Genomic DNA, 25324 nt, shown 5'->3' on the forward strand with positions numbered 1-25324 from the left:
TCTGCCGAGCACCCCGCGCCCAGGAGCAGGGCCGGGATGTCCCGGCGGGGGCTCGGTGGGCTCGGTAGCTGGGCTGAGCTGAGCTCTGGTTGGTTTGGGATTCTGGGTTGTTTACTTTTATGTGTGGAACCTTTATTCACAGGGATGATTTCAGGCAAGTTTTAAAAATTTTCTACACGGTTTATTGAAATTATACTTTTCAAAACCTATTTGCCTTAAGCTTTTAAGTTAAACCTGGGGGCTCATATCATTATGGTTATAAGTCTAATCGATTGAGATTAGAGAGAGCACTCACCTCCCTGTTTTCTTTGATTAATGTTTGATTAACTCGGGTTGAACGGATTGAATGCCATTAAACAACAATCAGTTCCCTCTCTGCCTTTAGTTAATTAAATTCCCTTGAACCTTTTAAAATGACACTTATAAATATAACGTATTTACTTTTCCCTTTAAGCACTTAGAATGCCTGATACCACAGCGGAAATTCCCCCAGGTGCTTAAAAAACGCTAGTGTATCTAATAAATTAAACTTACACCAAATCTCAAGTTCTCGGAAGCATTTCGGGATCGTTTGCATCTGTATTTAATTCCCTGACATGGTCCAATTTTGAATAAAAAACGTACACTCGACCTTCAGTCACACGTGTTAAGAACGGAACCCGGAGGTTAACGTGGTGGGTTCTTCCACCTTCGACTGTTCTCAGCTGTGCTGATCAACGGACCCCAAACCTTTGCACACGATTCCCGAATCTGGTTCAGGGAGAGGCTTCCTGCAGCCTTGGGGACCTCCAGGCTCAGAGCAGTCCCTCCGGGGTCCTCCCGGGGGGCAGAGGGGAGCCCCACAAGCCCAGCGGGGCAGGCAGAGGATGTCAGCCTGAGGCCGGAGGAGGCCCGGGCAGGGGCTGAACCCTGGCTTCAGCGGGGCTGGTTGGGTTGGTGGAAGGTGGGCTGGGGGACGGGACAGGGAGGGACAAACAGGCTCAGGGGCCCACAGGGGCCGGGGAGGGGAGACAACCATACCCCCAGAGAGACGGGGGGGCGGGGGGGGAGCAGGCCAGGTTCCCCCCAGCAGTGCGACTGCGTTCTCCTGAGGGTGGGGTCCCCAGAGGCCAGGAGCCAGGTTCTGCACGGACAGTGGCCCCGGGAGGCCGGCCCGTCTGAGCAAGAACTCGGCACGAGGGCGGGAAGCACTGTCCCTGGATGTCACCGCACGGGGTCTCGGACACCAGCACGGGATGTCCCCCCTGGGAATTAGGCAGGTCAGAGAACAGGAAAGGAGGAGAGTCCCGTGAGGGGACTGTCCCAGAGGACAGAGCACCACACAGCAAGGTGGCCGGGGCACGGGGACGCCCGGCCGGGAACAGATCGCCCGCAGAGGCCGGAGGGCGTGTTGGGCCCGTGTGGTGAGCGCCCGCAGGGAGGGGGCATCAGAAGCGGGGTGCAGGCTTGGTAAACACAAGGGCACGGTGGGTGGTGGAGCCTGGGAGACCCCAGTCCCGTGGGCGAGACATGCCCCCCGAAACCGCCGGCAGCCACTGCTGGTTTTGACGCTCAGATGGCGGAGGAGGGACGGGGACGGTCTCACCTGGGTGGCTTCTCACTGGTGGTGACGCCCACAGGGCGTCGCAGGTGGGCGTTACCGTGGCAGGAAGACAGGAGCCTCTGTGGCGATGGGAGAAGCCTCTGTGCTTGGCCTCCCGGCCCCGTGACCGTGGCTGGGACCCCAACGTCCCCGGTGTCCGCTCTGCAAAGTGGGGGCTGGGCAGGGTCCCGCCTGTGTGGGGAGGACTCGGGCAGACGTGGGGGCGGGGGGGGGGGGTTGCGGTCCGCTGCGGGAGGGGACGAGGTAACTATGGGCGTAGATCGGGGTGCAGGTGCGCGGCAGGCACCAGTGTGGACGCGCACGTTTATCCGTGTTGTTACTTTCATCACCGACGGGGTTCGGGTAGCTTGCCAGGACGCAGAGATGTCCCAGCAAGACGAGGGGCACTGGGAACACGAGAGGGGAGGACGGAACGTGAAAGGGGGCCAGCGGGGAGGCCCGGTGCTGGGACCAGGGTCACGCCCTACGCCTGCACCTACACCTGTCGCCGGCCGGGGGCCTGCCGGGTCCCAGACCTCAGAGCAGGGTCTCCCCACAAACCCACCCACCGTGGGCCAGAGACCGGCGCAGGGTGACCAGGTGCCCTCCGTCCGTATCCCCAGAGCAGACGTCCACCGTGGACAGGCTGGCAGCTGGGGCGGTCTGTGCCTGCAGAGGTGCTGACGGCTGGGGGGAGGGAGAGGTCTGTCCCCGTGGAGGTGCTGGGGGCCTGAGGAGGGGGGGGGGTCTGTGGCAGCTGCCTGGCGCCCCGCATCCGACCTGGCCTCGCCCCGTCCCCCTTCTTATCCGCTCCATTCAGAAGCCCAGGGGGCCCTGGGGCCCCCCTCACCCTGAGGACCGAGCCCAAACTCCCTCCGTGACCCTCAGCACCCCTCCCCACGTGCCCCCACCCACCCTCCCCTTCCGTGGCCGAGCCAGGCTGGCCCCTCTCTGCGGGGAGTCCTTCCAGCCCCTGCTGCTTCTGGACGCTGGTCTCGGCCCCTCGGTGCTTTCTTCCTCACACGATCTGGCTCTGCCCACCGCCTCCCACCGATGCCTCTCGCCCCCCGACCCGCTGGAATAGTCAGGGGCCGCGGCTGCCTCGTTCCCTGCTGTGTGCAACCCGGTGTAAGCACCGGTGCATCTGTAGAGTGGGCACAGGAGGCCTCCGGGAGGGGAGGGGAGGGCGGGCCTCCCTGTGACGTGCTAGACGCTGGAGCCCGGGGAGGGGGGCACGGCAGAGAAAGCAAGAGTTTCTTTTGTTGAGCAACTTCTCGCGGGTGTCTGCCATGCCGCGCTAGAGGCTGGGGGCTCCTCAGGGGACAGAGCATGCACGGGTCGTAAACGGGGACAGCATGTGGCACCCATAGAACACCATGCACGGGGAAGGGATGGGGGCTTGTCATTTTATACGGGACAATCAGGGAAGGGAGGCCACGTCCGAGCGGGCGTAAAGGCGGAGAGGAAGCGAGCCGTGCGGCTACGGGGAAGGGCATTCCCAGCCGAGGGGCAGCAAGTGCAAAGGCCCTGGGGCGGGAGCATGGCCCTCGTGGCAGAGACCGCAGGCGGCCCCGTGGCCCCGTGGCCTTTCTGCTGCCTTTCCCGCACAGGTGGACCTCGCAGCCGCGGCTGTTTCCGATCTGTCCTTGGCACGGGTGGCTGTGCAGCACGTGTCATCGGTTCCGCCCGCTTAGAGGAGTAATTCTGGGGTCCCGGGGCCAAGTTACATTTCTGTGACTGTAAAAATGCCGACTGCTCTTCCCCTAACGAGGAGAGTGCGAGAGCCCATTAGGGGGAAATGAATCCTTCGCATCCATCTGGTTAATAAAGGTCAAGACAGAATCCAGCGGCCTGGGTCTGGGTTGGGAAAGCCTCCTGCGGAACAGAAATCGGAAATCGTTTGCTTCGCTGTTTTGAAACTCTCAGACTCGCCACTTCTCCAGGGTGTTACAGGAAAGCCCCCTCAGCCCTGGGGGCCGTCAGTGCGCCTTCAAAGCCCGGCCCTTTGAGGGGTGCGGTGGCGTTAACCGTCTGGGGGCTGGGGGGGCGGGTGTTCCCTGGTCTTCCCGCGGGGCATTTATCTGAGCTCCTGTGTCTCCCAGCGGGGGGCGCCAGGGAGGTGTGCCCACGCCATCCACGCTCGGGGCAAGGGGCTCTGCCGTCAGGCATCACAGGGCTGCAGGGTGTCTCCAGGCCTATCCTAGACCTTCCCCAGGGGGCAGCGGGCAGAGGGGAGGGCGGGCGGTGAGGTGCCCGTCCCGCCGCCTTCAGGAAAGGCTTCTTCTAGTTACAAGTGGGCGGGTCTGCCTGACAAGGTAGTGGTCCTGGGGGGACGCACCCCCAATGCCCAGCAGCCCACAGGGCAAGGTCCCCCTGGATGGAGGAGCAGGCCTCCAGGCGGGGGGACGCCCCGTCCTCTTGAACATGTTTGTGGAAAAGCCCCACTGCTCACACGGGGATTCTGGAAGACCCCTCGAGACTTGTGTGCATTGGCCAGGCCTGTCTCCGAACCTCCGTTTCCCCATCTGTCACAGGCATGATGTGACCCTAAGTCAGGGCCGGGGGGCTTTGTGCCTGAGACAACAGACAGGCAGTGAGTGCCCGTGTTTGTGCAGGCGTTTCGGAACACCCTCTCCTCTCCTGCGTAAAAGCAACTTTTATCAGAGGAAACGCCGCGGTGGGCAAACGGACCGCAGTCCGGGTGATTCTCGTCGGACCCGTGTCGCACACGTGGGAGCGTCGTCCCCACGTTCCCTCGCACACCCGTGACGTGGCCCCGTGCCTTGCACTAGCGGGGGGCGTTCCTGGGGCCGCGGGTCAGGACGGCGCCCACCGGGCTTCACGCCCCCGTCCGCGGCCGCCGGCTCGCCGCTCTGTGCCACACGCTGGTCCGCGTCCCCGTGTGCGCCTTCCGGTCGCGGTTCCCTCCAGAGGACTGTCTAGAGTTGGACCTGCTGAGCCAGACGGACTGCGTGTTTCCGTGGCTTTTGTGGAACTTGCCAGATCTCCCTCCCTGCGCCCCGCTGCTCTGTGTGCGTGAGTGCGTGTGAGTGCGTGTGAACTCTCACCAGCGGTACGTGCGAGAGACAGCTGCCCGGGTCTTACGGGGCCCCGGGATCTGAGTGAGTAATTTTTACCTGTGGCAAACGAGGCAGACACGAAGGGAGCGTCTGTGTTGACTGACTTCGCGTCTTTGCAGTTGCTAACGAGCACGAACGCTCTGGCCGCTGCCCGTGTTTTCCACGGCGTTCCTGGTCTTCCAGCTGGTCTTAGCCTGCACCGTGTGATGCAGACGCGGCCCTCGCAGGCAGGACGTTCGTGAGCACCCTGTCCCCCTTCGTGTCTGGCCTGTCCGAGAAGCTGTCTGACCGCGGCAAAGGCTTGAATCCCTGAGGGATGGATCTTCGTCATCTTTCTTGCTTTACACAGCAGACTGTGGCTCCTCACCACCCCCCCCCCAAAGCCTTGACCACTGGCGGAAGGCCTCCCCCTCACGTCGGGGTGCTGCCGGGCGTGCACAGGCCCCCCCACTTCCCGTCCCTTCGCCGCTGGGCCATGCCTCCTGGGTGCCCCGCTCAGTCACGTCCCCGTGAAGGACCAGTGTCTCCGGCCGTGTCCAGACGGCGCCCCAGGCCACTTCCGTAGCTGTGGTTTCTCACCTCCGCGAGCGCGTGTCGTGTCTACGCCGTGTTCCGCTGGTGCTTCTCACACGTGGCTGTTCTGTGACCGTTGGCCGGAACTCGTAACCTCCTCTCCTCTCTCGATGGACGCTGTCCCTCCTTCCTTCGGCTCCGACAGTCCTCGCGGTCAGTCCTCGCCGTCTGCTTACGACCTTCCTGCCCGTTCTCTCTCTTTCCCGAAGTCCCGTCTTGGGTTGGTAGGTGACTCTTCCGGAACTGGATTTTCCGCGTGTGCTCTGTACATTTGTGTGGAGATCTCTCCTTCACGGGAGCGGCACCTTCGCGCTCACTCGTCCCTGGACGGGAGTCGCAGATTTCTGCGTGCCTGCCCCCACCCCCACCCCAGGCCTCCGCTCAAAACTGGGTGGCTGGGGTTTCGTCCCAAGACGCCCCCCGTCACACAGTCGCCGGCTCCGGTCTCTGCTTCGTCTCTCACCGTGTCTGGCTGCATCCCGGGGGGGCAGTCGGAGCCGGTTGTGTCAGCTTCCGTTCACCGTTGGGGCGCCCGGCCCGGCCCCAGGCCCCCCACCCGGTCCCCGCCCTCCGGGAGGCTCAGGGTCCTGCCCCTGTGGCGCCAGCCCCACTCCGGCCGCCGGGCTTCTGCTCCTTCTGAGCGGGGGGGAGCTAACTGTGGTTTTCCACGGATGCTTTTAACTCCTAAGCAGCCTACCCACCATTTCCGCGTGTTCAGAGTGGACAGGGAAGAGTCCCGCGTCCGTGGTATTGACCAGAGCCCTCCATCACTTCATCCAGCTGCAGGGGGCTTGGCGCGCGGGGGCCATCACCTAAGAGGTATAGCCTCCCCTCCGCTTGAGGACAGGAAGTGCAGGACCACACAGCCGCAGCCTCAGGTGGTGTCCGAGGGACGGGGCTTCTGGGCCACACGGTGGCACCAAGTGTGCGAGGTGGTCCGAGGGCGGAGGCGGGGACAGAGGCCTCGCGCACTTCGTGCAGCCGCCCGCGGACCCCGGCACACGTTGGGACCCCCCGGAGGGCTTGTTAAAGTGCAGGTCGCGGGGCTGGCCCCAGAGCCTCTGACTCCGCAGGTCAGGTCTGGAGCGGACGGCCACCTGCGTTTCTGGGGCGCCCCAGGTGACGCTGCTGCTGGTCCTGTGACCACACTTTGAGAACCACTCGTTTAGAAGGAAGGAAGCTATTTTTTCTCTCTTGTTTGTTTGAAGCGTTCGACATGTTCACGGAAACAAGCGGCAGGAGCTTGGAACGAAAGCCCCACTCGGAGTGTCTGGGTCTGACGCAGGGAACGGAGCGGGGAAGCAGCTGTTTGAAAGCATATGTGTGTGTGCTCAGACCGTCCCAGGGAGAGACGTTTGCTTGTCAGAAATGCATGCGTTGAGCCCAGCCGAGCCCTGGGAGATGCCTTTCCCAAGCTAAACCCAGTCTGTTCTGCCCCTGGAGCTGGATCGTTCCTGCAGAGTGAGGGGTTTGTGGGACAAGAGAGAGGCAGCAGCACTGGACCCGGGCTGGGGTTGGGGGGGGGGGCACCGAGCTGATTGTAAATCTTGTAAAGTAGGTTCAGACGCGAAATCTCTAAAAGTGCTACGCGCAGTTGTCTCCTGAGGGACTACAAGTGTTGCTTGTTCAAGGGGGAAATTGTGCGCTGCCCGAAAAGAAGACGGTGGCCGGGCACCTGCTGGGTTTGCACCGGGTGAGATGGCCTGTGAGGCTGGGTCTCAGCTGAGCCTCTGGGCTTCCAGCCTCTTGTCTGAAGGCCTCGGCGAGGAGGCCGGGCGTGGACATCTCGTTCTGACCCCCTCGTCTTAAAAAGAGAGCTCTGGGGCGCCTGGGTGGCGCAGTCGGTTAAGCGTCTGACTTCAGCCAGGTCACGATCTCGCGGTCCGTGAGTTCGAGCCCCGCGTCAGGCTCTGGGCTGATGGCTCGGAGCCTCGAGCCTGTTTCCAATCCTGTGTCTCCCTCTCTCTCTGCCCCTCCCCCGTTCATGCTCTGTCTCTCTCTGTCCCAAAAATAAATAAAAACGTTAAAAAAAAAATGTAAAAAAAAAAGAGAGCTCTGCATCATGCCTGGATAGTCAGGCTGGTTGTAGAGACCAATGCAGATGGATGGGTGGGGGATGGGTGGACAGACAGGTGGACTGACGGGTGGATGGACGGATGGATGGGCGGACAGGTGGGTGGGTGGACGGATGGATGAATGGAGGGATGGAGGGATAGGTGTGTGGGTGGATGGATGGATGGATGGATGGATGGATGGATGGATGGACAGATGGACAGACGAATGGAGGGAGGGATGGGACAGACGGATGGATGGAGGGAGGGAGAGATGGGTGGATGGGTGTACAGGTAGATGGATGGATGGAGGATGGATGGATGGATGGATGGATGGACAGATGGACGGATGGATGGAGGGAGGGATGGATGTATGACTGTATAGGTGGGTGAATGGATGGATGGATGGATGGATGAAGGAGGGATGGGTGGATGGACAGATGGACAGATGGATGGAGGGAGGGATGGGTGGATGGATGGATGGATGGATGGATGGATGGAAGGATGGAGAGATGGATGGATGAGTGTATAGGTGGATGAGTAGATGGATGGATGAAGGGAGGGATGGGTGGGTGGACAGATGGACAGATGGATGGAGGGAGGGAGGGAGGGATGGATGGACAGACAGATGGATGGATGAAGGGAGGGATGGGTGGATGGAGGGCTGGAGGGATGGATGGATGGATGGATGGATGGAGGGAGGGAGGGATGGGTGGATGGACAGATGGACAGACGGATGGATGGAGGGAGGGAGGGATGGGTGGATGGACAGATGGACAGATGGATGGATGAGTGTATAGGTGGGTGAATGCATGGATGGATGGATGGAGGGAGAGAGGGAGGGGTGGATGGGTGGATGGGTGTTCAGGTGGGTGGGTGGGTGGATGCATGGGAGGGCAGGTGAACAAATGGATGGGGATGGCCAGGTGGGTGGGGAAGGGTGTCTCCTTAGGTGGGCTTATCGAACAGTCTCAGTCAAGGCGACTACTAAAGAAACAGTGTCACCGGGAGCTGAGGACCGTGCTCAGAAAGTCCTTCCTGCCTGAAGTCACATCGGAGAGCCCGGAACGCATTCCACGGAGCCTTAATTTAGACGCTGACTGCGTCTGCACACACGGTAGTGCCACCCAGAGCAAGGAATTATTTTTGTCCCTGGAAGCCTGTGCTGTGCCACCTGCAAATCCCACGAGTAAGAGATGAGGACCCTGGGCAGGTCGCGGGTGAAACCTCGTTACTTCTGTTCTGCCAAAGTGGCTGGAAGACGTGGCCCCGTCGGGCCTTCAAGGCCCAGGGCGTCTGTGTAGCATTTTCTCCCAAGTGTGCTTCTCGTGGGCTGGACCAGAGAGCCAGGCGAGGATGCCCCAGGGGAGGGCCCCTCCACGGCCCGCGTCTTCACCCTCAAAGCAGCACACTCTGATTTTGCAAGAGGCTGGAACCTTCCTCACCCCAGCTGTGGGACGACAGTGTGGGGCCTGTGTGAGGCGACCGCCTGGGGAACGGGCCCGAGGTCCCGCTGTCCGAGCCCCCGGCCGGCTGCCGGCCTTCGGATGTGGTAAGGCCGGCAGGTCAGGGCCCGGCTGCCTCTGAGAAGAGGGTGTTCCTCGGGGGCCCGGAGGTGGGGCAGCCAGGCCACGGGGGGCATTCAGGGCCAGGAGGCCAGGAGGCCAGGCTGGAGGAGGCTGGGCCGGAGGCTGTCCTGGGCCGGGTGGTTTGCACGCCAAGGGAGCCCCTCAGGCAGGCTGTCTGCTGCCCCTGGGAATCGGCTAGTCCAGGAGGACGGTCCCTCCACCCTCAGGACAGCGAGGCCCAGGAGTCACATCATCAGACACAGAAAACCAGGCCTGGCTTTTCCCTCCGCAGCAGCAGAATCAGGGACCGGTCTCCCCACCCGCCTCGTCCACGTGGTGCAGGACTGGTCCCCTTCTGAACGAGCCCATCACGGCCACAAACATCTGAGCGCTCCAGAATCAACCCCCTCTTCTCCACACCCCGTTGGGGCAGCCCTCCCTCCTGAACAGTCCTGGGACGGGTGTGTCCCCAGCCCCACCCACGGCCCGGCCTGTCCCTGCACTTCGGGGCTGCTGGGCTGGCCTGGTTTCGGGGCCAGCATCTGTTTGGAGGGGTCGGGAGTGCCCAAGCCGTGGGTGGGAGCGTGGCCGACACAGTGGCCGCCCCCGCCCCCCACCCCGCCCATGCCGATCTCCGCAAGGTGCTTCTCAGATGTTGTGATGCAGACACTGATGAAGGAGAGCCCGACCGTCCACACCGCTCATGGCCCAGGCCATGCTTGGCACCCCGGAGCCATGTGTGCTCTGCCTGTCTCGACCCCGGGCAGTCCTCCGTGGACGCCCTCCGTGGGCACCCTCCCGCTGCACCCCAGCCGTCCAGCGTGGCCAAAGCTGGCCATGGGGGCTTCTCCGCCTGCAACCGACGTTTTCGGTGGGTCTTCCCAGGGAAGTGGTGAGGCCTGTGGAGTGAAGGGTGAGTCGGGGGCCCCCACTCCCCTGCGGAGGTCACAGCGATGCTGCGTGGAGCCAACATGGAAAGCCTTGAGAGCGCACGGGTCTGCCGGGGGCCTCCGGATGCGTCAGCACGGGACTCCCGCCCCGCCTGGAGAGCGGAGGCCCCGTGGCCTCCGGAGTGGCCTCACCACGGGGCAGGAGGGCGGCCCTGTGGAACTGCGGCCCGTTCCATCGGGGGGCTGTCACAGACGGGAGGGACTGAGGGCTGAGCGTGCACGTGGGCATGCGTGGCATAGTGGACAGGCGTGAGGCCCCCGAGACTCTGACCGAGAGCACAGGGCAGGTGACAGCCGCTCTCCGGAGGCGGTGCTCCGGGTGCCGGGCCGACGGCCTCACTGCACGGGGACAGCTCAGCGCGGGCGAAGGCGGGCGGGCTGGCCGAGAAGCCCAGGGCCCTGAGGGCTGGGGCCGCGCTCCTGGCACCTCAAATGAGCTCAGGGTCCAGAGGGCGTCCCCGGAAACTGCTGTGGGGCACGCCCCCTCCCGCAGCCGCGTGGACGCGGGCGAAGCCCCGGGGGTGACTGTGCTCGGGGGGGCGAGGAGGGACCGGGGAATCTCACAGGCGGCTCCTGGCTTCCCAACGTTCTGAGAGCGCCGGCCCGCAGCAGACGTGGCGGCCAGGCCGCGGCGGGTCTCAGTCCCAGCCCTGTGGGCCCACAGTGCGCCGCCACGGCGGGCACCGTCCGACCGCTCCACGGTGACCACGCGCCCCCTGGCACCGGCAGGACGTCCGAGGAGCTGGGATCCGAGAGGCTGAGGTCCCCCCGCCTCACACTCCTTCCCTCTGCACGGCTGCCTGCCGACCTGACGCCTGGTCCCCCATTCGCGTCTGCCGTTCTGTTTGGGGGGCAGTTGACGGGGTTGACGGAACTAATTACTGGTTGAGACACAGGCTGGTGTGACTCACTTCCGTGGCGCCTCCGGGCTGAGAGGGGTCCAGGCTGCCTGCTGCACCACAAGCCGGCTGCGTGACCCTGGGCCCGTCTCCTGACCTCTCGGTGCCTCCACCCCTGTTTCCACCGGAATTAACCCTGCGCCACACCGACACGGGGTCGTTGGGCTTTCTGTCCTCCCGGCACCACCTAGTCCAGGCTCCTCAGTCAGGAACACGGCGACAGGATCCCCACCAACAGAGGCTTGAGCAGATGGGGGGCTCCGCTTTTCTCACCAAGCACGGAGCTGACGGCTCTTTCTGCCGGCCGGCCCGGCCCTGCTGTATAGACCCTGAGCCTCACGATGGTTGCCTCCCGGCCACAGAGTGGCTGCCACTCCTCCAGACCTCACGTCCGTATCCAGAAAGAAAGGCAAAGGGCCCTGCAGCTGAGCCTGTTTCTTTTTTTTTCTAATCAGGGTAAGCCGTAGCTTTCCTACAAGCTCCACCCCGAGACCTCTGCTCTCGTCTCGTTGGCCAGAACTGTCTGGCACGGCCTCCTCTAGCTACAAGGGAGTGGGAAAGTGGGGTCCATGATGTCACCGGAGCCTTGGCCCCGTCACCTCCACGTAGAAGTGCCCCCGCCGGCCCTACCTCGCTCCTGCCCCGCACAGCAGCTGTCCATCCGGTGACGCCCAGAACCCCGGGCGAGCTCACCTGCCTACGTCCTGCTTGCTCTGTCCTGGTTTGGGGGCGTGGGCGAGGCTCCCGGGGGGGGGGGGTTTCACCCCCCACGGCGGCCTTCGCTGCCTCCACTCGGCGCAGGGGAGCGTGTCATTCGCTGGGGCCTGCAGGCGATGTCCTCGGGAGTGTTTCTGGGGGAGGCGGACGGCCCCTCGGTGCAGCCCTCTCTCGGACGCACACCTACCAGTGTGACGGGCCCGCAGGCCTCCGGCAAGAGCAAGGCGACCGCGTGCTTCGTCGTCCACCGGGACGCCCTCGAGAGTTGCTGTGGACCAGGACGCCAGGTCAGCGGGCGTGAACGGGGGCTGTCCCGGGCGGCAGGTGTTGACTAGGGTTTGCTGCGTTGACCCCGCGTGCAGCCGCCCCTCGCAGCTGCGTCGGGTAGCTCCCGGCTGGGGAGCCTCCCTTTGGACTTTGCGGCTTAGGAGCCATTTCCTTAGCCCGCGAAGCCGTGGGCCGGCCACGCCCTCTCCGGAGGGCCGGCCCCTGCTCGTCCTCGTGGTGGTGGCCGGGGCACAGGGAGCTGAGGCCCGAGCAGGGTGTCCTGGGGCCCGAGCTGGGACCCGGCACTCGGCCGCTCTGCCCCTCTCTGGTGTGCGCAAATCACGCACCCGGGGGCTCGGGCGACGGTCTCCGCCCTCGGTAGGGTCGTCCGCGGGCTCCAGTGCAGAGAAGAGATTTGACGGCCGGGCTCCGGGATGGGGGCTGTGCGCCAGCACGCCGACCTGGGTGAGGCCTGGTCGGCGGGCGTTTGTCCTTTCCTCCACCGTTGGGGTGCTTGCAGAGCGAGTGGGGATGTCCCCCCTCCACCCCGAAATCCCTGAGCCCACAGTGCTGTTGGGATGCCAGGCGGGCGTGTGCCTGCGCGTCCAGCGGCTTGGGGAAGGTTGCAGATGCCCCCTTAACCTCAGGCACCTGCGGCCCTCGCCCCCCAAGCCTGAGCACCCTGTGGGGCCCAGCCCGGAGGACGGGGAGAATGACCCCAGCTCCCGCCGTCCGGAAACGCCCTCGCCTTTCTGAGCGGAGGAGAGAGACCGTGGCCGAATGTCGCCCAGGAAAGATGGGGGTCTGACGGGGCCCTGAGCTCGCCCACAAAGCCCCACGTGCGAGTCTGTGTCCAGCCGCCCTCACGTAACTAAGGCTTGAGGCCACTGAACCAGACCGAGCGGGGCCTTTCCCGCCATCCTGTCCTGCGGCCGCGCCATCCAGGGTGGCCGCACCAGCCGCACACGTTTCAAGGGCTCAGTGGCCGGGCGCAGCTGTGGCTCACCTTTCCGCGGCCCAGATCTAGAACACGCCCGTCACCGCAGAAAGTCCTGCTGGGCAGGTCTGGAGGTTGCTAACAGATTCCTGAACGTGAATTCATTCATCCATCGAACAGCCTGCGCCGAGTGCTGGCTGAGTGCTGACCTCGCGCCCGTTTTGTTCTGAGTGCAGTGGGTGGGGCCGTGGTCCCGGAGCACAAGCCTCAGGGGGACAGACAGACCAGGGGTGACGGGACCAAGGGGCTGCAGCGTCACATCAGAGAGTGAGGAGGGGACCACAAAGAGGAGGCATCTGAGCAGAGGCTTGTGGGCAGGTGCAAAGGCCCTGGGGCCGTGGGGAGAGCAGAGGAGAAACAGGTGGGGGCAGGGAGCCCTGGGAGCACCAGGGGCCAGCTGAGGCACGGAGGCCCCTCCAGGATGCCCAGTGATGGCGGCTGCAGAAGGCCTGGGGCGGGGCGGGGGTGGGAATCACGGCACCGTCCCCGCAGGTCCGCCAGGCTCCCACTCTGGTGCTTCCGTGTTTGCCTTCTGGAACATTCCTGGCTCAGCAGGCGTCCAGCTGTGTCCCCAGCCTCCCCGCTGCCCTGCAGCCTCCCAGGACCAGGCGCTGGGGGCAGGGTCCCCACCGTCAGCGTGAAGGAGCTGGCGCTGTCCCCTGGGCTCTGTGCAGCAGGCAGAGCGCGGGTCCCCCGCGGGCTAGGAGCCCAGCAGGGGGAGACCGTTGGCCGCGTGCTGGGAACCCGTGAGGAACCCCCAGCCTCCCCCCGCACACAGGACGGCCCACCTGCCCGGACATGACTTGTTGCAGCCGTGTGGGGCGTCAGGACGGGGACCCTCAGCTGCGAGATGTCCCCCCTCCTTCCCCTGCTTTCTGAAGGCAGAGTCGGGCAGGGGAGGAGGCAGGGATCCCCGTCACCTTCCCCAAACGAGGGCTCGGCTCTGTAGTGAGTGAGCGGCAGCCCCAAGAGGGTGTCTGGATGGTCAGGCTGTGCACTGAGACAGACGAGGAGAGGACGGTGCGCCCGCGGGTCAGGGTCTTTGGGGACAGTTAGGGACTTCAGGGAGTCCTGGGCTCCGGGAAGCAGCTGTAAGACGCTTTCTTTGGCCGAGACCGGGTGTGTCTGGGGTGCTTGAGGCAGCATTTGCATGGCCAGCACCGCGGGTCGAGGGTGTCTGGATGGTTGGCCTGCTCTTTCCAGACTGGATTGTGGGCTTGTTCCTCCGGCGGGGGGGCAGCGGCTGGTGTTGAAGCCCCCGGGCCAGGACCCCCTCCCCCCGCACGGAGCAAGCACAGGGCAGGGGGGCAGCGGGCAGGAGAGACGAATGTGGTGGGAGACCCGGAAGGGGAGGCCGTCTCCCCGGAGCGGGCTCTGGAGCGTGGGTCCCGGGGCCGTGGGCGGCCGTGCTGTGTCCCCACAGGTGTGGCAGTGTGGCGGCAGCATGGAGGTCCTCCCCTGCTCCCGCGTGGCCCACATCGAGCGCAGCAAGAAGCCCTACAACAACGACATCGACTACTACGCCAAGCGCAACGCCCTGCGTGCAGCGGAGGTGTGGATGGACAGCTTCAAGTCCCACGTGTACATGGCCTGGAACATCCCCATGACCGTAAGCCGGGGCGCGGCGGGGCGGGGGGGCTGGCGGCTGCGAGCGAGCCTCGCCGCGCCCCGTGGCGATGCCAGCAAGGACCCGGGGCCCACGTGCAGACGCACAAGCACGGGGTCTCGCCGGACGCGGGCTCTGGCAGCGCGTGCAGCCCCAGCTCGCCGCCCGCCCCGCTGCACCCTGCGTGCCGTTTGCTTGTGCTTTTTCGTGGCCAGTTATACGCTGTATAGAGTCTGCATTGCGGCCTTTTGTTTATGCCTATTTCTGAGAGAGAGACAGATCATGAGTGGGGGAGGGGCAGAGAGAGGGAGAATCCAAAACAGGTTCCAAGCTCCAAGCGGTCAGCACAGAGCCCGACGTGGGGCTCGAACCCACAAACCGCGAGATCATGACCTGAGCCAAAGTCTCATCAAACGCTCAACCGACTGAGCCACCCAGGCGCCCCATTATTATATATATATTTTTTAATTTTTTAAAATGTTTTATTTATTTTTGAGACAGAGAGTGAACAGGGGAAGGGCAGAGAGAGAGGGAGACACAGAATCCGAAGCAGGCTCCAGGCTCTGAGCTGTCAGCACAGAGCCCGACGTGGGGCTCGAACCCACAAACTGTGAGATCATGACCTGAGCCAAAGTCGGACGCTCAACTGACTGAGCCAGCCAGGTGTCCCTACTCTTTTTTTTTTTAATGTTTAATTTGAGAGACAGAAAGAGACAGAGCATGAGCTGGGAAGGGGCAGAGAGAGGGAGACACAGAATCCCAAGCAGGTGCCAGGCTCCGAGCCATTAGCACAGAGCCCGACGCGGGGCTCGAACTCAGAAACCGCGAGATCATGACCTGAGCCGAAGTCTCATCAGACACTCAACCGACTGAGCCACCCAGGCGCCCCTCCATTTTAGCCCTTTTAAACCGCGCAGTTCTGGGGCCTTGCACACACCCACAGTGCCGCGCGACCACCCACCTGCCTAGTCCCCCAAAAAATCACGGAACCCGGTAGGCAGCTAATCCCCGTCTGCCGCCCCCCAGCCCTCAGCACCCGGCCGTCTGCTCTGTCCCGGGATTTACCTGTTCCGGACGCTTCCTTCCCGTGAATGGGGCCCACGGCACTTCTCCTCTTGTGTCTGGCTCCTTGCACGGAGCACCATGTTCTCAGGTCCGTCCACGTGTGGCGGGTGTCAGGGTATCAGTGCTTCCTTTCCGTGGCCGGGTCACGTTCCACGTGTGGGTGGACCATGGTTGGTGTAGGCGGCCTTCTGTCCACGGACGCCGTCCACAGATACCTGGGTTGCTTCCTTGCTGTTTGTTTTTACTTTGTGGTCAGCCGAGTCCCGTAAATAGCCTGTATTCCGGCTTCTCTTGAAAACCCAGAAGACCCGGTTCCCCGGCCTCCGTGACGGTAATGAGGGCGGGTACCCGGCAGAGGCTGCCCCTCACGTGGGGCGATGTCTAGGCCACCAGTCCCGGAGCGTCGGCTGTGGAACCAGCCTTCACTCGCGTGTGGCCTCCCCGGCCACCGGAGGGTGCGAGGCTGGGGGCCCTGGGGACACCCGTCCCGGACACGGCTTTGTGAAAAACACACCGTAAGTGCCAGATCTCGCGTCATGAGCCTGCACACACGTGTACACGTGTGCGTGTGTGATTATCTGCCCACGTGTAGAACGCCCGCTACGTAACACAAGTTGCAGAAACACCACTGATCTCCGAGACGTGCATTTCTCGCTGCCACCAGCTAACCTCCCAAACCAACAGGGCATGCCCAGAGTCTGGGTGACGCTGCTGGAGGCCCAGGCTGGGCCACCTGCTCACAAGGCCGCTGTCCCAGGCGGGGACGGGGGTGGGGGGCACGGAGGCTCCTCGAGCGGTAGTTTCCAGCCACGTGAGCGACACCGTGGAAACACATACACGTTTATCAGAGATGGAAGGAGGGCACACAGTCCCTTATGAACCCCCATATTCCACCAAGGGACCCCATTCAGGAAACGACCCCATTACCCCTCAAAAGGGAACCTGGGCATTGCCACCACGGGGCCTGCAGGCCGCGTGCACGCGGGGTCCACGGCTCCGGACCAGAGGCTGGCAGACGCCCTCCCCCGTGTCATTGTAGCCCCGTGCTCCCCGCCCCCTGCCCGGACTCACCTGCTGCTCGTGTGAAGGCTGTGAGGGGCTCCTCTGTGGCCACGGCCACCACGTGGAGGAGGGAGAGGGGCTCTCCCTGGGCAGCGACCTCCCCGCCGGGCTTGGCTGGCATTGGAGCCCCGGGCACCCTGGCCTGAGAAGGCACTCTCCCAGACCCACTCACAGAGGGCTCGGTGCCTGTCACGGTGTCGGGGGCCCCAAGGCCACCCTCAGCTTCGACGCTCGGCCGGAAGGACCCAGAACTCCAAAGAGCTGTGCTGCTCAGCCTATGGTTTCTTACAGCGAGAGAATACAGAGTCTCAGGGCTCGTATAGACAGCACGCACCTCTCCCAGGCACGCCGTGTGGCGGTCCGCGTGGCGGGTCAACAACCAGGGACACCAACCCAAGCCTGGGGCTTGTCCACACAGGAGCCAGCCTCCGCACGGCTGACCGTAGTCCGTAGGTCACACTGATACCCCACCACGGCCCAAGGCACCCCAGAGATCGCCCTGCGGCATAGACTGTCGGGCCCAAACCCCAGGTAGACGCTCGGTGACAGGCGGGATGATCCGAGGGCTCAGAAATCGTCTCCCAGGGGGCGGGGGTGGGGCCGAGGGCAAGTGGTTTCTTTGGAGTGTGTGGGTGGGGACGAGCCAGCACACAGCCCGTGGCCATCTGTCAGGCCGGGGCTGGTCTCCAGCAGGCAGGACAGGCCAGGCCCTCCCCTTCAGGAACAGCCGGGCCAGCACGGGTCCTGGGAGGGCCGGGGGCCGCCGCTGGTCAAGCCCTGGGGGTGGGGCTGCTCCCTTGTCTGTCACGGGTTGGGGGGGGGGACGTGGCCAGCTCCCGCCTCGCTTCCCGCCTTGCAGAACCCAGGGGTGGACTTCGGGGACGTGTCTGAGCGGCTGGCGCTTCGCCAGAGGCTGAAATGCCGCAGCTTCAAGTGGTACCTAGAGAACGTGTACCCGGAGATGCGGACCTACAACGACACCCTCACGTACGGAGAGGTACCGCCTCCACCTGGGGGGCCCCACGTGGGCGGGTCGGGCAGGCTCCCCGCCTGGACGCACGCCCACGTGCCCGCCACCAGCCAGCACGGTGCCCAGACGGGTTCTCGTGCACGCGTGCACGGAGCAGTGTAAGAACCCAGGCTCACGCGGGTATGCACGCGTATGGAAGCACACAGAGTAGACACGGGGACACGTGCACGCACGCACGTGTGCACAGACACATCCACACGTGTGTGTGGACACACATCCATGTGCACGAACGCGGACCCCTGAATGCATTAGCATCTGCACACTCGTATGTGTACATGCGCGAGACCTGAAAGGGTACGTTTGCACACAGTCTGGCTCACGAGCACACACAGCGAGCTACTGACACACCTTCCCTCGGGGGCACACACCCGAAGGTGCCCGCCTGCGCTCATGGAGACGCACAATACTCGACACAAAACATCAGGCGAGCGGGTGCTCCCTGACCACGGAGATGTGCGGGCCGACGCATCCACACGCATGTAGCCAGGCTCGTATGCACAGAGCACGCACGTAAGTGCAAACAGAACACACACACGGGTCCACGCGCCCGCCGCACGGGCCCTCGCCTGCACCAGCGCACGCAGCTCTGTAGAGCTGGCAATAGGACGCCGTGTCCCCATCCTGTCACCCTGGTCTGTGCTGGCAGGGAGGGCAGTCTTCCTTCAGTCGGGGCGTCTGCCGCTCCAGGGGGACCCGGGCCCCGTGTGGGAGGAGCGCGCACCCTCTGGCCCTGGGCTCGCGCTGTGCGCGGCGAGAAGGCTGCCCGGGTGGACGGTGCGGGCTGGCCTGTCTGTTCCTGGAGCTCACGTTCTCCGGCAGAGCAGGCTTCTCTGCCCCTGGGGGAGGGGGGGGCGGCCTCGCGCTGGCCTCTGGGACCCCCCAACAACGGGGTTTCTCCTTCGGTTTCTGATTGTAGGTGAGAAACAGCAAAGCCAGTGGCTACTGCCTGGACCAGGGAGCGGAAGACGACGACCACGCGATCCTCTACCCCTGCCACGGGATGTCCTCCCAGGTGCGAGGGGCAGCTGCACCCCACGACGGGGGGAGGTGCGTGCAGGAGGGGCGGGTCGCAGCAGGCTGGGTCCAGGCTTCGGGCAGCGCGGAGACCCTCAGGGAAACCCCCGCCCCAGATACACCGAGACCAGGGCTTTTGGAGCCAAACAAGCCCTGGGCGAGTCACGTCCCATCCCTCGCCTCAGTTTCCCCATCCAGCAGATGGGACCCTAAAGGTACTTAACCTGTCGGGGCTGTTGTGCGGACCAAAGTGGATCACGTGGGAAGGCGTCTGCCGCGGCGTGGGCAGAACCGGGGAGGTGTCACGGTCCCCACTGGTCCTTACCGGCTGAGCTCCTCCCACGTGATCTTCAGCCCGGGCTCCAGCCCGAATCACCTGGGGGGACTTAGCAACGCGCACACCGATGCCCAGTGCCCGGGCCGGCGGCACCAGGCGGCACAGGGGCAGGTCTGGGGATGCGGACGAGGCGGCCCCGGCGGAGAGCCCGGGGATTCTGGCCCCGAGGGGACCCGCTGCTGGCGAAGGCAGTGCTTCTGTTTGGTGCATGTTGCTGTTATTTCAGCCAGACCCAAGGGTGCTTTCCCCAAATGACCCTCAGCTCCCCCGAAGGCACTGAGTCTGAGCCGCGCTCTCAGACGTCGTCCAGGGGACCCTCGCGGTGACCTGTGCCGGTCTGGGCAGCGAGAAGCTGTCGTGTCCACGAGGCCCCCGGTGGTTCGTGGCGGGCTGTGGCACTGGAGCGGAGAGCGTGGGTGCCCCCGGCCGCCTCCTGCAGCTTCGTCCCACAGCAGCTGGGATTGAGACAAGACAGTCACCCACCGGGAGGCAAGCGTGGCCTCCCGGAGGAAACCCGGTCCGCTGGCCCGTTCTCCGGCTGGCACCCGATGCGAGGGGCCACGTCCCACTGGGCGTCTCTGAACACGCCCGACGAGGAGCCACCGGAGGGGATCGGTGGACCAAAGTTTTCCCCAGCAAGTCCTGCGGCATGAGAGGGGACACCATAAACCACGTGGCCCACGCGACCCTCCTGGCAGGGCTCGCACGTGCCATTGGGCTCGCACAGCACCAGCCAGGCCACGGCGAGGCTGCAGATCCCCTTCTGGGCTGGCGCTCGCCCGGCCGCCAGCTCAGGAGGACCTCGGAGCCTCCCCACGTGGCCTCTCCCCAGGCTGCTGGTTCCCAGGGCAAGCACCCCAGGAAAACAGGGGCGTCACGACCGTTTACACCCAGCCTCAGGAGTCAGACGGCACGTCCGTGGTGTCCACTCGCTCCCCAGAAAGATCCGGGGGAGACTGTAGGTCCCCACCCTTAACAGTAGGGGTCAAAGTCACAGCTACGGAGCATGCAGGGCGGGAGGCAGCATTACAGCTTGTGTTCCATAAGATTGTGCCGGAAAATACAGCCTTCGGGGGGGGGGGGCCCGCAGTGCATTCGGGCAGTGCGTGTGCGTGTGCATGGGTGCGTGTACATGTGTGCATATGTGCGTGTGCATGCACGAGTGTGTGTGTATATGTGTGCATGTGTATTCATGGGTGCATCATGTGTGTACACGCGCGGGTGCGTGCATGCATGTGTGTGCATGGGTGCGTGTGTGTGTATGTGTGTGCATATGTGCGTGTGCATGCACGAGTGTGCGTGTATGTGTGTGTGTTCATGGCTGCATCGTGTGTACACGTGTGGGTGCGCGCATGCATGTGTGTACACGTGTGCATATATGTATGGGTGCATGTGTGTACACATGGACATGTGCATGTGGGTGGGTGCGTGTGTACACGTGTGTGTACATGGGTGGGTGCGTGCATGGGTGCGTGTATGTGTGTGCATATGTGCGTGTGCATGCACGAGTGTGTGCGTGTATGTGTGTGTGTTCATGGCTGCATCATGTGTGTACACGTGTGGGTGCGCGCATGCATGTGTGTACACGTGTGCATATGTGTATGGGTGCATGGGTGCATGTGTGTACACATGGACGTGTGCATGTGGGTGGGTGCGTGTGTACACGTGTGTGTACATGGGTGGGTGCGTGCATGCGTGTGCTTGGGTGTGTGCGTATGTACACGTGTGTGCATGTGTGCACGTGCATGCATGAGTGTGTTGTGCATGTGTACATGTGTGCATGTCTGTATTCATGGGTGCATCACGTGTGTACGTGTGTGGGTGTGTGCATGCATGCGTGTGCGTATGTACACGTGTGCATATATGCGTGTACATACGTGTGGGCGCGTGTGTGTACACGTGTGCATGTGCACGTGCGTGGGTGCGCGTGTGCATGTGTGCACGTGCATGCATAGGTGTGTGTGCGTTGTGCGTGTCCACACGTGTGCCTGTATGTGCACGCACTCACGCATGAGGGGGAAAAGACGGGGCAGGGAGGGGAGAGAGACGCAGCCGTAGCACCTGCTTGTTCACTGAGCGTGAGCTGCTTTTTAAGCACTTTTGTGTCGTGCCCCCTGGATCCTTCCGGTAGCCCAGCCAGGCAGGTGCTGTCATGACCTCCTGTGTACAGACGAGGACGCGGACGCAGGGAGGTGACGTGACTTGCCCAAGGCCACATGGCTGGGGAATGGCAGGCATCTATGAACTGGCTCCTGGCCTGAGGGTTTGGTTGTTACTTTTGTGGTGTTTTGCGAACAAGTGGGACCCAGGCGCACACGAGCTTGGGTTCGCTCCCCATGCGGAAGTGAACGTTCACCCCCTGGTCGTTCTGGGCAGATGGTGCGCCCTGGGCACGTGTGAGCTTCCCTCCTCTGGGCCGAGAGAGGGGCCCCGGGGAGCCGAGGGCTGAGCAGAGTTCTGGAAAGGGGCCTGAGGCAGTCCTGCGGGGGGCGTTGGTGGAAGGAATGGGGGGGCCAGGGGAGCGGGGCGTCCGGCTCGCCCGGTGCCCGCCCCCCTGCCTTCCCTGACGCCCAGCCCGTCCCCGCGGTCCTCCCGCAGCTGGTGCGCTACAGCGCTGAGGGGTTGCTGCAGCTGGGCCCCCTGGGCTCCACCGCCTTCCTGCCCGACTCCAAGTGCCTGGTGGACGACGGCAGGAGCCGCGTGCCCGCCCTGAAAACGTGTGAGGACGTGGCCCGGCCAGCGCAGCGGCTGTGGGACTTCACCCAGGTCAGCAGGGCACTGAGCACCCCCCGCCCCCGCCCCCGCCCACCCCCGGGGCCCAGGTGCGGGGGAGGAGCTGTGAGGGCACAGGGGTCCTGGATCGGCCGCTCCCGGGTCCACCCCCCCTGGTGACCTACCTCTGGCCACACAGCCAGGGAGGGGCCCGCCGGTCTGGTCACAGCACTGTGGCCGCCCAAGCTCCCGCCTCCTCTGGCCTGCCGGAGGGTACGAGGTGTGACCGCCACCGGGAAGCCCTCAGGGCAGTTCCTGGCCAAGCGGGGCCAGGCTGGACTCCCTGCCGAAATCAGCCCCTGCTGGGCCCTGGCTTAGAATTTCCAGCCCCGAGAACATCTGGGGCGGACGAGTCAGTGGCGGCCTCCCTGCCTGGTGCAGCAGCCTGGACTCCCGCCCCCCCACCCCTGGGGACCCCGGCCCAGGCCCCTCCCCGACAGCAGCCACCGGCTGGGATGCTGCCTGGCCCAGAACGACACGCGGGTCGCCGCGGGCAGCCGGCCCCCAGGGAAGGGGCAGGAGGGGGCCTCCCAGCCCCGGGTGGCTCTGGGCCGAATCCCGCTGGCACTTCTGTCCGGCTGCCTTCCTCCGTGTGGCCCTCTCCGCAGCCCCTCCCGCCCTCTGTGCCCCCCTGCTCCCTCTGCACCCCACATGCATCCATCCAAACACCGCACGCCCTTCTCCGGCGTCCAGGTTTCCACCCAGGTCAGCCCAGGACTCGCCCTCTGGTGACTTGCTGGAGACCCCACCTCCCTCCAGCCCTGCTGAGTGCCCCCGACCCCTCTCCCTCAAAGCCATTCATGTCCTAAATCTCTGCCGTCTCCCCTGGCAGCTGAACTCCCCAGATGTGCATGCTCTCGCATCTGAGGTCAGATGCCGAGGGCCCTGGGGGCTCCTTCCTGCCTCTCCAGCCTCTCCTGGGCTTGTGGCCCCACCCCTCCTCCCTTAGCCCACTGTCTGGCCTCCCGGTCTCCAAACCTGTCCCCTGGTCGGTCGAGGGTGCCCTGCTCTGGCTTCTCCTGTCTTCACCACTCACATCTGCTCAGACACTCGGGCCACAGCGCCAGGTCCTGGGGGCAAGGGCCTGGTGCGTCGGACCTGTTTCTCTAGAACTCTCTGCCCTTGGTACTCGGTAGCCAGGCTCTGGGCCCGGGGAGCCACTCCCAGCCCCGCCACCACCCCGCCCCAGGCTCTTCCACCTGACAGCGGGCATCTTCCAGGGGACATCCCGGGTCTCGTCCCCCGCCCCAACCCCACACACTCCCTGCCTCCGCTCCCACCAGGCAGCCCTGTGACAAATAAACACCCTCAGCAGCCCTGCCCTGGGCCTTGGGGGCTGGGACTTTCAGCGACCGGAGGGGCCGCAGGGGTGAGCTGTCACGGTTTCGGGGGCGGAGCCAGCAAGGGTCAGAGGTCCCCAGGAGGCCAGGTTGGGGTCAGGATGGCGAGAAGGAGCTGTCTGGAAAAGAAAGGAAAACACAGTGTACAATCCTGAGGTCCTCAGGCTTGGGCCAGGGTCCTTGATGTCTGGGAGACCAGAGGGCCTGCATGGGTGACCTGTGGGCAGATCGTATATGCCAGGCAGTGGGGATGCACTTGCGGGAGCCCCCTGTCTCAGGGGCCCTGTCTCCATTGTGCTAGTCACTCCTTGGACCCCAGGAGCAAGGCAGGCAGGTGACACAGCTGATAGGGTGAAGATGCCTGAGGACAGAGGACCAGGAGGGAACAGAGGGACCAGGAGGGGACAGAGGGATGGGGAGGAACAGAGAGGTGGAGGAGTCAGAGGGGGACAGAGGGATTGGAGGTGGGGGAACAGAGGGACCAGGAGGGGACAGAGACCAGGAGGGACAGAGGGACCAGGAGGGGACAGAGGAATGGGGGGGAACAGAGAGGTGTGGGAGTCAGAGGGACCAGAGGGGGACAGAGGGATTGGAGGTGGGGGGACAGAGGGACCAGGAGGGGACAGAGGGGCAGAGGAGCAGGAGGGGACAGAAGAATGGGAAACAGACCCCAGAGTCTTGGGTGGCCATGCAGTGACCTGTATGGGGCCGGTCAGTGCCCCACTCCCGAGGTGCTCTCAGGACGGGCCCCCTGGGCGTCCATGCTGACCTGTCTCCCCTCCTGGCAGAGCGGCCCTATCGTGAGTCGAGACACAGGCAGGTGCCTGGAGGTGGAAATGTCCAAGGACGCCAACTTCGGGCTGCGGCTGGTGGTACAGAGATGCTCGGGGCAGAAGTGGACCATCAGGAGCTGGCTCAAGCGTGGGCGACACTGACCGCCAGCCCCGCCCTGTGCCCGCCCGGGTGCAGACCCCGAGGACCCGGGGAGGGCGTCAAGCCGCCTGCTGGGCCGCGTCCCTGGGACTGCGGGGGCCCCCTGTGCACTCTGGAGGCAGGTGCCAGGGACCGGCCGGCCCAGCAGGAGCACAGACCCCGAAGCCAAGCCCACCTCGGAATCACGTGCCTTTTCTACGGTATTCCTGTCCAGGCCGCCGGGCCGGCCACCTCTTCTGCATGAAGCCCCCTGTACGTTCCCCCCCTCGCGGAAATAACCCCCATGAGCTCCGTGGGTGGCCCAAACTCCCATCCCGGCTGGGCAGGACCGTGGCCTCCTCTCGTCTTCTGACCATCTAAGGAAAAGCCCAGAAGAGCAAAGCAGAGCCCTCTCCGAGGTTGGGGACGGGGGCGGGGGGGGGGGGGGGGAAACGCGGCTGCGGCCGTCCCGGCGACGCCCCAGGCAGTGCTGATGAGGAGGCCGGTTGCCACCCCGATCCAGCGCCGAGTGGGTCAAACAGGACAGAGCTGGTCTTGTCCTCCGGAGCCCTAGCGGCTGGGTCGTCCGGGGTCGGGGCCCCTGTTTCAGTGTCTCGCCCGGGGCCAGGCGCCTCCCCCCGCCTTGTTGCTCCAAGGCGGGGGTCAGCAAACCGCGACCCACAGCCCTGTGCCTGTTTTTATAAATAAAGTTTTATTGGCACACAGCCGCACCCACCTGCCACCTGCCTCTGTATGGTCCGGCGCGACCCTCTCGCCCGGGGCCAGAGTTGAGCAGGAGCACGCGCCCCACGGGGCCGTCCCCGGGGGCTCCGAGATGCCGTCTCTGGGCAGGCCAGTGCTTAATGATTGCAGTGAACATCACAGGGCCCCCGCCCGTCCCTGTCCCCCAGCAGAGCCACCGCCCGCTATGCCCAGCAGCAGGTGCGCCCAACACTAGCTGCTCCCCAATACTACCAGTACCCCACACTAGTGCCCTCATTCTGGGTGGAAGGCCTCAGTCGTCCAGCGGTGGGGACAGCTACCAGACCGACGCCTGCACAGCCCTCGCACTGCGGTCTCCCGGCGCATAGGGGTCTCCCCCGGGGCAGAAATTGTGGCTGTGTTGGAGACTTCCAAACCGCCCCCCCCCCATTCTTGTAGAGCAGCCCGGAGCAGGGTTCCTGGACACCCGGGCTGCTTCACACAGGACTTAGCTGGTCCCGCCGAGCTGGGACCAGGCAGTCAGCCTTCCAGGGGGCGGGGAGCCCGGCTGCCCCTCCGGGGAAGGCGTCACAGCCGCTCCCCGCAGTGTCTTTCTGAAGCAGAAAGTTGTTCTGGGAGTGCCAGGGGGGCTCGCAGCCGTGAGACCACACTCGTTCTCCACCTCTCAGGCTCTGAGTCTCTGGGGGAGGTGGGGGCTCTGACCTGCCCCCTGGGCACCCCCCACCCCAGCCCCATCCTCCTCTGCTCCTTCCTTGGGTCCCGTCCCCTGCTTCCTGCCA

The 25324-nt window shown here is 64.4% G+C and overlaps 1 protein-coding gene across 1 annotated transcript in view; it reads left to right on the plus strand.

Annotated features, from left to right (window-relative positions):
* The window catches only part of GALNT9 (polypeptide N-acetylgalactosaminyltransferase 9), an 84030-nt gene extending 59805 nt beyond the window's left edge, over window positions 1-24225 (plus strand). The window contains 5 exon segments of the mRNA XM_047828480.1: window positions 14108-14293; window positions 17277-17414; window positions 18364-18459; window positions 21397-21564; window positions 23699-24225. Coding sequence (XP_047684436.1) covers window positions 14108-14293; window positions 17277-17414; window positions 18364-18459; window positions 21397-21564; window positions 23699-23845 — 735 coding nt within the window. The 3' untranslated portion in view covers window positions 23846-24225.
* Window positions 24226-25324: the final 1099 nt, after the last annotated feature.

This window comes from Prionailurus viverrinus, chromosome D3, assembly GCF_022837055.1.
Source record: "Prionailurus viverrinus isolate Anna chromosome D3, UM_Priviv_1.0, whole genome shotgun sequence".
Classification (NCBI taxonomy): Eukaryota; Metazoa; Chordata; class Mammalia; order Carnivora; family Felidae; genus Prionailurus; species Prionailurus viverrinus.